The 16,559-nt window shown below is 44.4% G+C and overlaps 2 protein-coding genes across 2 annotated transcripts in view; both read left to right on the forward strand.

Moving 5' to 3' along the window:
- The first annotated feature begins 3,435 nt into the window (after positions 1-3,435).
- Positions 3,436-7,649, forward strand: s1pr5b (sphingosine-1-phosphate receptor 5b). The gene is made up of 2 exons (XM_084005238.1): positions 3,436-3,577; positions 4,892-7,649. The coding sequence occupies exon 2, from the start codon at positions 5,144-5,146 to the stop codon at positions 6,371-6,373; it is 1,230 nt and encodes a 409-aa protein (XP_083861364.1). The 5' UTR covers positions 3,436-3,577; positions 4,892-5,143; the 3' UTR covers positions 6,374-7,649.
- Positions 7,650-9,801: 2,152 nt separating this feature from the next.
- Positions 9,802-16,559, forward strand: part of keap1b (kelch-like ECH-associated protein 1b) — a 15,110-nt gene continuing 8,352 nt past the window's right edge. Inside the window, exons 1-4 of the mRNA XM_084006570.1 lie at positions 9,802-9,938; positions 13,412-14,704; positions 15,341-15,586; positions 16,417-16,559. The exon at positions 16,417-16,559 is cut by the window's right edge and continues 534 nt beyond it. Coding sequence (XP_083862696.1) covers positions 14,399-14,704; positions 15,341-15,586; positions 16,417-16,559 — 695 coding nt within the window. The 5' untranslated portion in view covers positions 9,802-9,938; positions 13,412-14,398. The remainder of the gene's footprint in view (positions 9,939-13,411; positions 14,705-15,340; positions 15,587-16,416) is intronic.

Raw genomic sequence — 16,559 nt, forward strand, 5'->3', positions numbered from 1 at the left:
GAACACATCATCCTGAGGGTTGAGTGAGATGGTTAGAGCCCTGCAGAGCTGAGAGGGGTGTCGGTATCACACCCTAAACCAAGAGAAATCTGGATCTCATCAGGCCTGTAGCATGCCAGTGCCGGATTGAATGCATCCAGACTGCAGCCACACTCGTCCAGCAGAGCTCCGGCGCTGTGACGCCGCCGAGCCAGGAGAAACAGACTGGATCATGGATGGAGTGCTTAGTGACGGAAAGCACCGCCTGAAAACTGCAGATGGTTTCAGATGTCTGCTTGTTGTGAAACAAGGCACACGACAAACATATGTAAACACAGAACCACTGGTGTCTCCTTGTCCAAGGTGTCATCCGCTGTTATCACTGTAATTGCAGCAACAGGGGGGATCGTTTCCTGCGAGAAAGGAGCCCAATTGTGATGAGTCATTGCTCCTCGTTGAAACTCCCAGCAACCGCTCAACTGTCTCCCAAAGAAAACCAGATCGCCTGTACCCCTTTCCCACATCCCCCCCCAACTTTCCCTCTGAACTCATTCCTGAACTCATCCCTTCTTCTGAAGCCACTCTGTCCCGCGAGCACTTCAAAAGAGCACAGATCCTAATAAATCGGCCTTGAGTGGCCCCCGAACCGCAGCTAGTCGGCTGGAAAATCCAAACAAACAATGTGCTGATGAGTGGGTTGGACTGTCTTAGGTCATGCGATGAAACGCCATGAGCCCATCGAGTGATCGCATACTGGAAAGTAAACATCACGCTTCAGTAAGGCTGTATGGAAATGTGGAGAGGATTAAAGTTAGGTAAGGGGAGAGGAACAGTCTCATGCTGCTGTGTGTGATGAAAAAAAAGAGATACAATTGCGAGGAGTGAGGAATGTTTTCTTATCGCCACAGAGCTGGTCTGGCCGGTCTGATTTTGGGGACTTATCAGTGGATTAGGACTGAGAACTGAGTGGTGATAGATGGCAGGAGGGGAGGCGGTGCGATAGCCTTAGAGACCCCCGGCTGAAGTGTTTAGGTGATGAGGAAGAGGACTTGAGAGAACTTGGCAGGCGAAAACCATTTAGATGGTGTTTTGAAGGCCAATATGCCATTCTCTCTACGTCTGGCAGGCAAATGTGTGTGTTAAAGCTGTGAAATAATGTCTGGGATATTTTAAAGTTTTATTGTGCTGGTAGGAAGTGCAGTCCAGGTTCATGTGCAGGCCAAAATTCTCCTTCGAAAAATGATGCCATAAGCGTTATGTTTCCAGCTCTCGAGCCGTAGGTGGTCCTGAGTGTCTGACTCTTTTGACAACCACACAGGCTGAAAAACACCAAGGCCGTAAAAATATAAACACTGCAGCTGAAATGTGTAGCCGCCAGCGCTGCCAGCTCAGAGACGCCATCATAACATCGCAGTAGAACCAAATCAGCTGTTTTTGGATGGTCAAAAGAACAGAATACCAGAGAGGGAAATCCATGTGATGTGTGTTTCCAGTGCAGAGGATGTAAAGAAGTCAGAAACGTGGGAAGAAGATCTGAGTAAAGAATCAGGAAAAGTGTAATTGAAAGAGAGACATGGCAGCAACAGGAAAATAGAGGAGACTGAGTAAGGATGATAAAAAAGAAGAAGAGATGAAAGGGGACAGCTTCTCCTTCCTGTCCAGAGTAGTGTGAGTCCTCTCCATCTGTTAGACTACTCATCCTCAGTGTCAGACGCTTGTTTCTCTCTGAGACTTTGATGTGAGGCCTCTGTGTCCGACCCGACAGGATATTACTCTTTAATGATCTCCTGATAGAGCTCCCCTCCTACACACACACACACACACACACACACACACACACACACACACACACACACGTAAATACTCAAACACAGCAGGAGAGAAAGTTCCCCCATGAACTGTAATTTCAAACACACAGACGTATGTAGTGACAGAAACAGGCCGTCGTCCATTATGATGGTTCATGTTTTTATTTCAGCCGGCAGCTCAGACTGATCCCATTTAATTGCAGCTTTGATACAAAGTCCCAATTACCTTTTTAATGATTTGTCTCTGTTCTGTGGATTGTGACTGTTCTGTTGATGTGTTCACGGATGTGTGTCACTATGTCAGCAGTCACACTGAACTGATGTCATCATTAGCTTGAAAAGCAGGCACAAAAAGGGGAACACTGTGTGAAGCAGAAAGAAATATAAAAGAGGTGTGGAAAGAAAGAAAGAAAGAAAGAAAGAAAGAAAGCTAAATAAATCTACTCAGACACACGTCAGACACAGATGTACACAAAGGAGGATTGTGCAGCTAAACCAGGTAATCACAGAGGAAACAGGTTTGAATAGACTCTGTAATGGCTCAGGAGCAGCCGGATAAAGAGCCGGATTCCCAACTGTCAAAACCTTGTGGGTAAGGAAAGCAAATAGGAAATGCAAAGTAACTGCTGGTCAACATGTCATCATGTGGAACACTACCATTTGAACCATTATACCATCCCCTGCTTTGTTTTGACCTGATAAACCTTCAGCACGCCCTGCAGGGGAGCGTCAGCAGGTGAGCCGCCGAAGCACGTCAAAGCACGCTGCAATCTCACTGACAGGCTCTGGGAATTGGGATGCCATCATTGCAACATAAACCATGTGAATCGGATTTGCTTCACTTCCCTGGCTGCATAATAGGGGGTTGTAGAGGAGACAATCGTGGGAGTAATAAATCTAAGCCCCAACTCAGGGAAAAAAACAAAAGCTACACTTCAGTTGGCTTGGGGAGTTTGGGAAATTGTTACAGAGCCGTGTTTTGTCAAAACTGGTTCTTCCAGTGCAATTGCAGCTTTCTTAAGCCTTTTTCTTGGAAAGTGGTGTTTATTGAGAACAAAACACTTGAAAATGCAAAGCACTTCCTCCTAATTTAAGATTGTGTCTGTTGCTCTCGGGGCAGTTTCTGATGTGTTTTTTTTGCAGTTTTGCCATATATCCCACACACAGACCGACGACAGTGGCAACACCTATAGTCTTCTCGTAGCCAACACACTGCATATTGCATACAGATGCTACATGAGCATCTTTCACAATATCTAATTGTAGGGACTATTTGAGGAGCAAGCAAAGTTCTTTTACTCTCATCTTGTCATCATTTTACACAGAAGAGTGACGGCTTTCATGATAATAATGGGAACATTTTGTGTTGATATCGCCTGTCTGTTAGCTTGTCAATCGATGACATTATGTGAACTTTGAAATGTGAAGGAGTCTCACTGATCTCAATGAGATCCCTGTGTAATGATCGCTCCAGGACCTCCTCATCTGTCAGCCATCAACAGGAGACTTTATAGTTTGTAGCCTACAGAAACATTTTTGCTATAGGCTGATCAGTGTGTGTGTGTGTGTGTGTGTGAGCAAGAGAGAGAGAGAGAGAGAGAGAGAGAGAGAATGTGAGGGGGAGAGAGAAAGTTTGGACCAACCCCCTTTAGCTGTTGCATGTTTCAACTAGGTCTAACTTCGCTCCCTCTGCCTTGTCAGTTTGACTGTGAGTCACTTGGTGCCTGTGTTTGGATTCACCTCAATGAAAAGCAGATGAATTGATGAGGAAACGCGACATCAATTTCAAGGTAAATTCTTGGGGATTCTCACATACTCTGAGGCACTTTATGACAGATGTTATTAGGAAGTTTGTTTGCGATCATGTTTATATGCTTGGTTTTGTGCCGTGTTCATGCAGGAACAGAATATTAACCTAAGTGTTACTTTTAGAGGATTGTTCTTGTTGTTGTGATTTGATTGCACTATAAGGAATATATGGTGCAAAAGTAACAAAAATAAACTTTTTGTTTGTTAAATATAAAAAAATCAAATAGTTTTAAATAAGTGGTGTTTTTAAAAAAAAAAGCATTATTCGAAACACAAATGCTGATTCTTGTGATGACAAAACTCTCAGTCACATCCCATCATGGATTTGACATAGAGATACCGGTATTCACTCATGATCTCATTCATATTCTTATCCACGGCCTAGATTAACTCCGTACTAACGACCCAGACCAACCCAGCGCTCGGCCGTTTGTGGCAACATAAACATGTTATATTCATTTCCCAAATTCTCTGCAAAATGAATGGGTTAAAGTCTCAGTCTCAGACTGTTTGTTAAATGTTAACACATGACTCAAGCAGTGAGAAAAACATTCCAGCACGCGACCCAGAGGAATGCAAGCCAGATCACCCCTGATTGTTTTCAGCATTAACAATTTAAGCTAAAAGAATTCAACTTTCAATGTATCTATGATTTAAGTTTGCAAATGTTATAAACTTTGTTCATGCTGTTTCAGTGTACATGCATGTGTGGGAGACTTCAAACACACCTCATCTCTACCGTGAAGGTGGAATGGTGATGCTGGGGGGGGGGGGGGGGCTTCTGCATGTGTGCCAAATTAAGTGCACATGTTGTGATGGTTCTTGTCTAACAACCTTCGCCTGACTGACGTCCAATTTAACCACAATTTAAAAGGTTAAATGTTTGTTTGACATTAAAATGATCCCGCTGTCCTTTCGTGTCGCGTTCGTGAGGTCGTGACCGTAGTTTAATTTTCCGTGACCGTAGTTTAATTTTCACATCACCACAATTTTTACTCACGGGAAAGCACATATCTAACAACTAAATGCTTGTATACATGTTAATGTGGCGGTGAGACGCAGACATAGAAGGTTTCACCACCAGCCGCTTTATGTGTGCGTGACTCATCTATGACTCATTGCATATATTGTGGCTAAATGTTTAAAATGTCAGGTAACTTTCAAAATGTATGAATTTTGACATACATACCTTTCAAAATAAGCTTTAAAGGTTCTGGTTGGTTTCAGCTATCAGTGGTTCTGCATCCATTCTTTCCATCATTTTTCATGCTTTTTCTTTCCATGTCCTTCTGCAGCATCCTGACCCTCTCACCAGGACTGACAGAGCTCAAGACCACCATCTTGTGGCAGAAAATAAAAACAGATAAGGATTCTGGGGGATTACGCCGCATAAACTTCATGTAATTCCTCCGTTTATTGAAGGAACTCAGGCATTTTTGTGATCTTTTTTTTTTACTTGGACAAATTCATCACAGCTCTGCCAAGAGCATGTCAACAAAAATGACTTTATAGCCTGCAGGCAGAATAGAAGAAAAGAATCATAAAGCATGGAGGCTTCAAGTTCTGCTCATGCCGGGACTCCCCCCTCTACACCCATATTCTCCACCTCCCCTAACCCCTCCGCTCCCGGCTGCTTGCAGTTCTTCTGGGAGTACCAGGACAATTCAGTCCTTGTGGCGCATTACAACTACACCGGCAAGCTGCAGAAAGACCGCTACCGAGAAGGACTCAAACCAGAGAGCATTGCGTTCCTGGTGGTGTGTCTCCTCATCGTCTTGGAGAACGCCGTGGTTCTCCTCGCCATTTGGAAGAACAAGAAGTTCCACCTGCCCATGTATTACCTGCTGGGCAACCTGACTCTGTCTGACCTGCTGGCTGGGATTACATACATGGCCAACATCATCATGTCCGGACCTAATACTTTGAAACTGACACCGTTGCTCTGGTTCCTCCGGGAGGGAGGCGTCTTCATCACTCTGGCTGCCTCGATAATTAGCCTGCTGGCCATTGCAATTGAACGGCATGTTACTATGGTGACTATGAGGCCATACCATGGGGCAAAGCGGGGTCGGATGTTGGCCCTGATTGGAGCAAGTTGGGCCCTAGCAGGGTTTTTGGGGGTCCTCCCAGTTTTGGGGTGGAACTGCATCTACAGACTGGACCAGTGTTCAATAGTCCTCCCGCTTTATGCCAAGAGCTACATCCTCTTCTGTGTCACTGTGTTCAGCGCGGTGCTCCTGGCCATCGTGGTCCTTTATGCCCGAGTTTTTCGCATCGTCCGCAGCAACACGCAGCGTCAGCGGTTGGGCCTGTCGGGCAGCATGAGGAAGGGCTTGGCGAGGAAGTCGCAGAAGTACATAGCGCTCCTCAAGACAGTCACCATCGTGCTAGGCGTCTTCATCGCCTGTTGGCTGCCCCTCTTCGTCCTCCTCCTCCTCGATTTTTTCTGCCCCACCCGTAGTTGTCGCCTGCTCTACAAGGCCGACTACTTTCTGGGAGTAGCCATGGTTAACTCGCTCCTCAACCCCATCATCTATACGCTGACCAGCAAGGACATGAGGAGAGCCATTCTGAGGCTGCTCTGTCGGCCGTGTCTGATGACCAGAGATGGCCAGGTGAAGAAGATCGGGATGCCATTCCTGGAGTGTAGTTTCAGTAAAAGTGAGGTGGCGTCCCAGAAGTTAGAGGGCGGACTGGAGACGACCATTTCTTCTGGGAACGTTATCACCACCCCATCTCCTATTAAAGCCCTCTACCCCAAACTCTTCAAGTCATAAGGCCTGAAACCGAATGATCGAAGAGTATGAATGGGTTTCCCACTGAATAGAGGACGTGGAGCACATCTTCTACAGTCTTCTAAGGAAGCAGTTCTGCTCTTCTCTAGTTTGGAGCATAGCCTGAAAACAGAAGGTGCCTGAGGCACAAGAGAATCGCGTTTCGTCAGAACTTCATTGTGAGATGATCACAAAACAAAAAGGCTGTGTGGATGCCACTCAAATGTGAACTAGCAAACATGCTTTTTTAATGAGTCGATGGCAGACACAAGTCTCCTGAACTAATTTGCACTGAAATATCACAATGATCAGAGAAGTAGTCTCGTTTTTTTGTTGTTTTTTTTAGCCTCAGAGTTTGCGTCGACCCCTGGAAGGAGACTTCTGTAAACCCAAAGACTCACGTGACTGAAAATAAATGTAACATTTTCTGGGTTAATGGAGAACGAGTGTGTTTAGCTTTGAATCCTTTCTTGCAGTTTCTTATTGACGTGCCTTAAACATGTGCAGTGTGTAATATGTTCCTCTGCAGACGCCTGGATTTTCGCTGGTCCGAAAGCCACGGTGTGCTAGATTTGTTCAGAGAATATAGTGCGGAGCACCCCTACACATGCACAATGCGAGGAGAGCTACAGTGAGACCGAAAGATAGAACAGGAAAGAGCGAGATGGCGCCTCACTCTTCACTGTTCATACAGCTCAGTGAAGAATGCTGTGGTGTGTTCTGGGAGGGAAGTGCTTCATCACCCCCACTGTTTTTGAAATGACAGATGGTTAACCTATCTGATGCAGAGTGGAAAGTTGTTGGGGTTTGTTTTCCGATTGTTTTTTTTTTTTTAAACATGAACAACAACATGTTTTCATATAATGCCATTAAATGACGTCCTGATAGTTGAACTGAAACCAAATCAGCTGCAGGGCTTTTAGGGATGAATATGGTGCCTGCACTTGGAACCAGTGCAATTATTCCTATACTCCCCTTCACTATCCATCATGTTAACAGAATATTTCTGGTTATAGTTTAAGTTACTGACTTTTCTTATTATTAAATCAGTTTGACATCAGCATTTTTATACAAATGTTTTAGCGCAGTCTTTCCAGACCGTAATGGATGAAAGAGGCGGTGTACTTTTTTTTGTTGTACTGTAATTGATGTAGTGAACCTTTTGTATTCCTTTTTCATATTGCCTGTATTGTAAATAATATCTATTTTGTAACAAGAAAAGGCTAGCAAGCTTTACCTTTCTTTTCATAAAAGAAATAAAATGTTTTCTTAAAGAAGTCCGAAAGAGTTCATGGTTTATTTCCACTGTGTGCACATTCATATAAGCGTGTCTGTGGTTATTTCTCTGTGTTTGGCTGAGGTTGTGTGATTGGAAGAGCAGATCTCAAAGCCTCACTGCAGGAAGTCGGCCCCCTTGTCTCACATCTGGTTTTGGTGTTTGCCCATATGCAGCCTTCTTCTACAACCTCTTGTCTTAGGGACAGGACAAGCTCCACACAATGGGCTTCTTATTTTAAACACTCAATTATTGTTTTTTTCCTATTTATGTCAACCTGTGGGTAAGCCTACCCCTGGCCTCCCTCTGACCTACTGTCCATGCTTGTCCTTGTGGAAACAGAGATCATATGCAGCTGGCTTCAAGGTTGTTAATGTTGAGCCATACATTATGTAGACGGGACAAACTCAACAGGCTGATAATTCAGCTACAGATCATGTATTTCCCTTAGCGAGGCCTGAAAAAGACAGCTCTAGTGGCGTGACCCAGTCTTTATCTAGAATAAAAGGCATCACATGGTGCAGGTGTTCCTCCAGATGTTGGCTGTATCCACCAGCACTGTGCCTGCTGACAGAGGTTGACATGTCAAGGAATCTTTCCTGGCCCCCAGCTTCCTTTCTGCTGCAGAAAACACACTGGGCAGCTCCGAGCCATTAGTCACCTGTCGTGACCGGACAGTCCCAACCATAGACTTGATAAATGCAGAACATGCACATGAAAGTAAATCACAAAAGATCCTGTGAGTGCAGCTTTTACCTCAGATGCACGAAGAGCAGACAGACCGCATAACGCTTGTCTAGGAGTGTCCGTTTGGTGCCCTGAGGCACACCGCACCTAATTCCTCTGACTGGAACTACACACAGAGTGTCATATCATATCAGTGTTGCTGCTTCACCATCGATTTCACTGACCCTGGGGGAGCAGAGATTTCCTCTCAGCATTGCTTCTTTGGTTTAATCAGCTGTGAAGTCTGGCTACAGGGGCTCAATGAAGCTTGAATCTTTTTGCTCTATAATCACTGGCAGCTCACGCCCACACGATTACAACTCATTTGTGAACATGTTATATATTGTTAAGCCAGTGACTTGAAGTCCATCTTTGTGCCTGCAGAGTCACAGTTGGCTTTTGGTGCCACCTTGTGGTTGTTCCCCAGAACAGACTATGCTGTATCCTCTGAGCAGGGGTCTTCAACGTTTTTCAGACCAAGAACCCCTCGGTCTATAATGACAAGGTGGAGGGACCCCCCTATTACATCGTATACAATTGTGTTGCTTATTAAACCGGTCAATAAAATGTGTAATGCAGCTTATAGTGCCAGTTATAAAATAACTTTGTAATGTATACAATGCTAAGCCGTTAAAATAACAATTGTTGACAGATTCATATATTAACAGAACATATTTTAATTCTATATTGGCATTTCTACATCACAATTTCACCTCATAACATTGAATAAATTTGAAGCTTTATATTTGCTTATGGGTTGTATTCATGTGGATGTGTATTTTTTGGAAGAAATAAAGCTGGAATCAAATCATTAAGGGGACCCCCTGCAGTAACTCTGCGGAACCCTCTGGGGGTCACGGACCCCCTGTTGAAGATCTCTGCTCTATAGACTTGAATTATGTATTTTGACGTATTTCAGAAGGCGGGCTGGAACACATTTCGGTGATTCTGCTCCTCACAAACATGGATATTGTTTAGGAGGATGGGGACTTGACAAGCAGGGTGAGCCAAGCCTCCAGAGAGGGAACAATTTGAGTTATGTGGTAATTAGGACGCGATAACCACGTCACGTGATCATCACTATCGTGTTTTTATTCAACGTCACTAAACGAAAGCACTTTTTTGTAATTTCCTGTTTGAAATGTTTTAGTGATGTCATGGTGAGTTTCCTTTCCTTGTACTAAAGTAGACTTACGTACAACTCGTCACAAAGTATTTCGGACACACGTGACCACTGTGTCGCGCGGGTGGTATTTGTATTATTTGTGAGATATTTGATTGACGTTGAAGCCACTTTTTTTTTTTTGGCACCCTGCCACCAATTGGCCTCGTTTTTTCGCTGTTCTGAGAACTCCTTCTCAATAAAAGCCCGCCTCCCCGGGACGCACTTCAGCTCCATTCTTTGTCAACAGAGGCGGGACCCGCGCTGTAGAGGCGGGCTCTTATTGTGAAAGCGAGAGGAGGCCGGTACAATGCTTAGTCACGGTGAGTTACAGCTCCCCCCCTCCTCCTTCCTATGTGGCGCACAGCTCGGCAGACCGCGATGGAGGAATTGAACTAGACAACGTGAGTTTCTTTTATTTCACATTTAAGCTCCGAGTGTCGGTAAACGTGAGCCGTTCCGGTGGTGGGTTTGAACGCTAGCCGTAGCGACGTGCTTATATAGCGCTTTGTTAGCATGTTTCTGTTTTGCTCGCGCGACTCACAGCCGTTACGCTACTGTCTATTATTAGGAGTCTCTTTCGCTGTCAGCTCTATTTCCGATACGTTAAACTTGTTATTTGTCGTCGTCTCCGGCCGTTTGTCATGAATGGGATACACCGAGTCGACTTTTCGTCGCAAACCGAACGGAGGATTTGACGCTCGTCGGCTCTTCTTCACCTGTGTTGCCCTTAATTTCGGTTCACGGCGGCGCTGTGGATCATGTCCGATCAAAACAAGCGCAGAGGGGATCACAAAGGGGGACACGGTGCTTTGTGTAGACGTTCCTAATGTCAGTGATGGCGCGGAAATCTGAGTCCATGGGGGTTTATGTAAGGACCGGCGGCTCTTCTGGGTCATGTTTTGGTACAGCCAGTTCCACCGTGTGTTCGCCGGATAGTTCAGGATGAGTCACCGAGGAAAAGGTCCTCCCGTGAAACACGTCAACCCACCGCGTTTGTTTGTGACTCTCGCCAGCGTCCACGTTGGCCAACTTCAAAGTTTGGACCACTCTACTTATTGTGCAATCCTCGCTGAACGGCATCCAAGTATCGCAGGCCTGAACCGTGGTTCCCAAACTGGGGTGCAGGGTCTACCAGGGGTCCTTGAAGGTGTCGCAGAGAGTCCCGAATACTGAGGGATTGCTCTATTATAGCTGGACTATTACTATGATCTGTCACTTCTCACCACTTTAATCTGAAACTAGATGCAATTAACCAATACGTCAATGTATTAAAGGAAAATAAAATCGTATCACATAGAGGTTTGAGTCGTGTTACCCCCCTAGCTGAGGGGGCTTGTTTGATCAAGTTGGCATTCAAGAGGAAACACCTGCACTGGTTTCTAAAGGCAACCAGCTTTTCATGTCACACCTGATGATGATGCTGCTGTGTGTGTGTGTGTGTGTGTGTGTGTGTGTGTGTGTGTGTGTGTGTGTGTGTGTGTGTGTGTGTGTGTGTGTGTGTGTGTGTGTGTGTGTGTGTGTGTGGACCCAGGGAGCCCGTTTCTCATTGAGTTGCAACAGGTTCCCCCTTCAAACTATTTCACCCAGGAAGCTGGAGGGAGAATGACACTGCTGGCTTATTGCCTTTTATGACGAGCTCCATGATGATTGTTGACGTGTCCTCATCGGTGGGGTGCACGCATCCAACTTTTTCAGTCTTGAGTAACACCAGCAATTTCGTAAAACAGCTTAGAATTTAACCCTAAATTACAATTTGAGTGTAAAGTTTTTTTTAAATGCAGCAAGAAACTTGTAAATTAAAACAAGAATTAAAATTCTATTATGTAATGTATACAGTATTAAAATATTGAACTGAATACATCGACCCCCATTGTCGCCAATACACAATCCAGCTATTTGAGTTGGTATCGGCCTGGTATTGTATTGGTGCTTCAGTGCTGCGGCCCTTATAACAATATTTTTGCTTGCTTCATCTCAAATGATAAAAATACATGACACAATACTTACGTGCTTGAAATAAATACATAAATACCTACTTGCAGAATTGAAAGTGGCAGGAACTTACGACCTGACCTGTGCACTGCAATCCCCTTATCATCACTCCAGCTAATGATTGCTGTGTGTGTGCACAACCTATACGTTGTTATATAACACTTAACACACATTCAGCGACTGCTGGCTGCTCTTTGTACTGTACTGTGTACACTTTTAAGGCTAGACCAGGGGTTCCCAAATTCTCAGCCCGCGACCCCTAAAATAACGGTACCAGAGACTGGCGACCCCCACTATCCCTGGAGGTGACTGAAACATAAGAGCGTGCGCACAGGACGTACGCACTAATAGGTGTATCCAAACACGGGAATAACGACAACACAAAAGAACAGAGCAGCCTGACAAGCATGATATGATTTTACATAAACAATTTACTATAAGATCAATATCCATCCATCCATCCATTTTCTACCGCTTATCCTGTATTTAGGGTCACGGGGGGGCTGGAGCCGATCCCAGCTGTATAAGATCAATATATCAAAGTAATCTCCATGTAACTTATGAGTGAACATTGTTGCTGTCATGTGCAAACTTAATTTTGACACAATACTTTAAGTTCCATGTTACCAGAAGAACATCTCAGTCAAAGTAATGAAAAACATCTCGCGACCCCGCAGGGGGTCCTGACCCCCACTTTGGGAACCCCTGCTCTAGACCACCAGTCGACTTATTTTGGTCTTAATCGATTCAGATTTCTTTAGTCGATTAGACATTCTCTATGACTTCTCATGCTGAATGACTCGGTTCTAAATAACTTAGGAGCACTTTTCTGGTAAACACAAGCTTTAACATAGGTTGTTTGTGTGATTCTCTGTGGAAAAACTCGGTGTTACACATCGATTTAAATCAACTAATCGATAAGACGATTCAGATTGCCTGAAAGGAAGAAGTTAGATTGATGGAAAGCAGGTACATTATTTTGGCAGCATCCCTCTAGGTCCTTTTCTTGGTGTGTAACAGAGCAACTGTTCCTCTCCATGGACCCGAACCTGCATTTTCCCAAAAGAAGTATTCATTTCCAAACAAGTCTGCATGGCTTATCCTCTGTTACATCGTCCGCTGCTGTGGAGTGTTTGAGGTTCCTCAAAGCAAAAAGCTTGAAGTAAAAGCTCTTGATTGTGATTGAAAGATGGTGTTGTGTTTGGCTAAATCCTGTCATATTTAATGACATATATATATGTTGCTGATTCAGTGAGGGTGTTCTTACACAAAATGTTCCCTCTGTTCCAACCTCCAGCTGGATGGGTCACAGGACAGAGTGAAAACACTCAGTCATGCTGGCGAGCCAAATTCAAGTCTAATTTAAGTCACTCAATCTTCCCTCGAAGCTCCATCGCTATTCCTCACATGTCGTTTACATCTTTCGTATTTGTCTCCCTTTAGTAGTGCAATGTTAATAAATTCAGTCTTTAGGTTGGATGTGGAAGTAGCACATTTGTTAAGTTTCATCATCTTATCACAAACACCTGTAACCAAAGATGATAGGAACTGTTGAAATGAGCTATGGTGACTGAGAGTTGCACACTCATGAAGAAGAGGAATCCTTGACCCCACTGAACCGCTCCAGGAAGAAAACGCCACGGGTGTGAAAGGCATGATAGCCTCTTTGCTGAGATAAACGTTTGCTGTGTAAATTGAGGCTGACTGGTGGCTAGCCACTTATTACACGGGACAATGTATTAGCCGATGAGTGCTTTGACGCTTACGCAGCATTTAACAGTGGCAGGATTTATTAGGTGTGTGTTTGAATTGTTTAAAAGTATTTCACCATGACACTGTATATACTTACAAGCTTTCTGTGTCTCTTCCTCTTTCCTTCCAGCTATAAGCTGAGCCAAAAGCCTCCCAGTAAACACAGAGGTGCAAACAAATTCCATAGCTGAGCAACCTCGTGGAAGGCGTCTCCGGAGAAAAGCCACCGAACACCCCTCACCGCTCCCGAGGGCTCCAAGTTACGCTTATGACTCTTTTGGCACTCGGTCCTGTTTTTTCTTTTCTTCTTTTTTCAGAGTCGATAAGCCTTCTACTGCCTCATCTACAGTATCTGAGTCTGCAACTCAGCACAAGTGTAGCCCTCTGAAGCGAGCTTTAATTATTACCTCTTTAAAATGAAGCAGTAAATCTGACTTCCCCCCTGCCTCTCTAGAGTAATCAATATGCAGGACTGACTTGGTGAATTTCGCAAGCATTATATGTTCTATTTTTCTTTGAGGGATATCTGATAAAGTGCTTTATTGGAGACATTTCACATAATCTAAATAGATTTGATAAAAAAGAGATTGTTTTCTTTGTCAGGACTGATTGACAGGTTTCTGTTGACGAGAGGGAAATAATCACAAGCGTTTGAAATAAGATTCCTTTTGAGTCTTGTACTCGTTCAGTTCATACTGTCATAAAAAACATTCTGTACCTGTTATTACGACTTGGACAAAGCCAGAGGAATCAGGAAGTTGAGACATTTTGATTATGTTGGAACTAGAACATGTCAACGTACAACCAGCCATGACTCATATAGCTCACATCGAAGTTTCTAGTAATGCCATAATGAGCAACATGGCTGGACTCAGGTGCTGAACAGAGCGAGGAATTCTTCATGTCCACATGAATCAGTCTTAAACGTGAACTCTTCCACACAAACAAAAACCAGGCGTTCCCAGGAGAGCCTGCAGCTTTCTGTTAGGCCATCTGCTAATTGTCAGTTCAGACTCTTCTTTTATTTCCCCCGATCCTGTGCGTGGTGCAAGGATGCCCCATAACACCGCCCGCTGTTCTTGAGACGGAGACAAAGGAGGAGGAGACAGGGTAGGAAATGACAGAATGCATGACAGAATACAAAGCGCTGGTGACCCCGTCCACGCGCAACGGCCACCGCGTCTTCAGCTACACGCTAGAGAGCCACACGGCGGCCGCCTTCACCATCATGAACGAGCTGCGCTTGGAGCGTCAGCTGTGCGACGTCACGCTGCGCGTGCGATACAAAGACCTGGAGGCGGTGGACTTCGTGGCTCACAAGGTGGTGTTGGCCTCCTCATCTCCCGTCTTCAGGGCCATGTTCACCAACGGCCTGAAGGAGTGTGGTATGGAGTTGGTGCCCATCGAGGGGATCCATCCCAGGGTGAGTGACGCGTCATGGTTTCTTGGTGGAAATCTTTGCTTTATTTGACTTTCACAGGTCATTAAACATGATTCTAGGTTAAAGGTGTAAGATGTGACATTATAATACCAATAAATCACATCACATTACATTTATTTTGAGCACAAAACACGTTTTTATTTTATTTTACTAAAAAGGAATTGAAACACTGTTCTAGCATAAACCAGTGCTTAAGGTATCCCTGGCCCTCTCACCATGGCAACAGGATAGAGTGGTTTTATGGGAAATGTGCTAATTTAAAAAAAACAAAACAAGGAATAGCATTTAAATTCTCAAAGTAGTTTTGTTTGCACTAGAGGGTTCTAATTGCTTTGAATGTAATAATGATTATATCTCAGTATAATTATTTTAATAAATGAACAGTAATATGCAGTAATGCACAAAGATATAAAATGGATCACAAAAAATTATGTCGGTGGAATTCTACGTGAAATTCTTCGTTCAAGGTTCGACGTACACACAGGGACACGTACAGTGAACCTTAGATGAGTACACTCACTCTGGATGTTTACAAACCTCATGTAAATACACACATGGTCAGAGTATACCTCAACTGTTCCCCTCTTCTCTCTCGCTCTCTCTCTCTCTCATATTCAGGTCATGGACCGACTGATAGAGTTTGCCTACACAGCCAGCATCTCTGTGGGGGAGAAGTGTGTGATTCACGTGATGAACGGCGCCGTCATGTACCAGATAGACAGCGTGGTTAAGGCCTGCTGTGACTTTCTCGTTCAACAGCTCGACCCCAGCAACGCCATCGGCATCGCCAACTTTGCCGAGCAGATCTCTTGCACCGAGCTCCACCAGAAGGCCCGCGAATACATCTACATGAACTTCAGCCAGGTAAAGGTTCTAACGAAAGCTCCACTGTTTTGTCTGTTATTATTTATTTATTTTTTGGCAGGTTTTGCTCACCTGGGGGGGGGACTTTTATGTTATAAAATATCTGTCGGCACAGCTCAAGTCTGAGAAAAGAAACCGAGCTGTCCTTTAAATAGTCTTTTTTACGCATTGGGTTTCATGTGAAAATGTGTCTCGTGGTGCGAGCGACTTAATGCTGTTTCACTTGTTCCATTGTGGTTTCCACCAGTTGATGTTTCTGTGTTGACTGGCCCCTGCCTTTGTGTGATGATTGACAAGAATGTGAGCTCTGAATCATGATGAGTAGTATGTGGATTTACCTGTGGAGCATTAAAGGGCCCATATCATTTATATCTTGATAAGTTGAGGAGATAAACAGGGCAGAGTTGGATCAGGCTTTTATAACAAAAAGAGTAAAGGTAAATGTATATAAAAAGAGTATTTCATTGCATGCATGCCTCTATGCATTTGGTTTCAACTCTCACTCGACTCCCACAGCAGGAAGCCAGATTTCCTGAGTGTTAGGTGTGTGTGCTCTTTTAAGTACGCCTCTTTTTGTTACTGTTTCCTTAATCTTTTCATTTGACCAAAGTGTCACACGGGTGAATTTTCATACAGTCTTCAGTCACTGCTTACTGACAGGCCACAGATGTGACATTAAACATCCAGCGTGCAGGCCTTCAGGGGTTCTATTAGCAGATATGGATAACTATGTGTATACATTTATTTGGATGCCTTCTCTATATTTTATTGATCAGAGCGCTCGTCTTATTAAAAGTTATTTAAAGTTTTCATCCCTACCCTGCCCCTAGGTGGCGACCCAGGAGGAGTTCTTCAACTTGTCCCACTGCCAGCTCGTCACCCTCATCAGCCGGGATGAGCTCAATGTGCGCTGCGAGTCCGAAGTCTTCCAGGCATGCGTTGCCTGGGTGCGCTACGACCGGGAAAACCGCCG

Source organism: Eutrigla gurnardus, assembly GCF_963514095.1.
Source record: "Eutrigla gurnardus genome assembly, chromosome: 3".
NCBI lineage: Eukaryota > Metazoa > Chordata > Actinopteri > Perciformes > Triglidae > Eutrigla > Eutrigla gurnardus.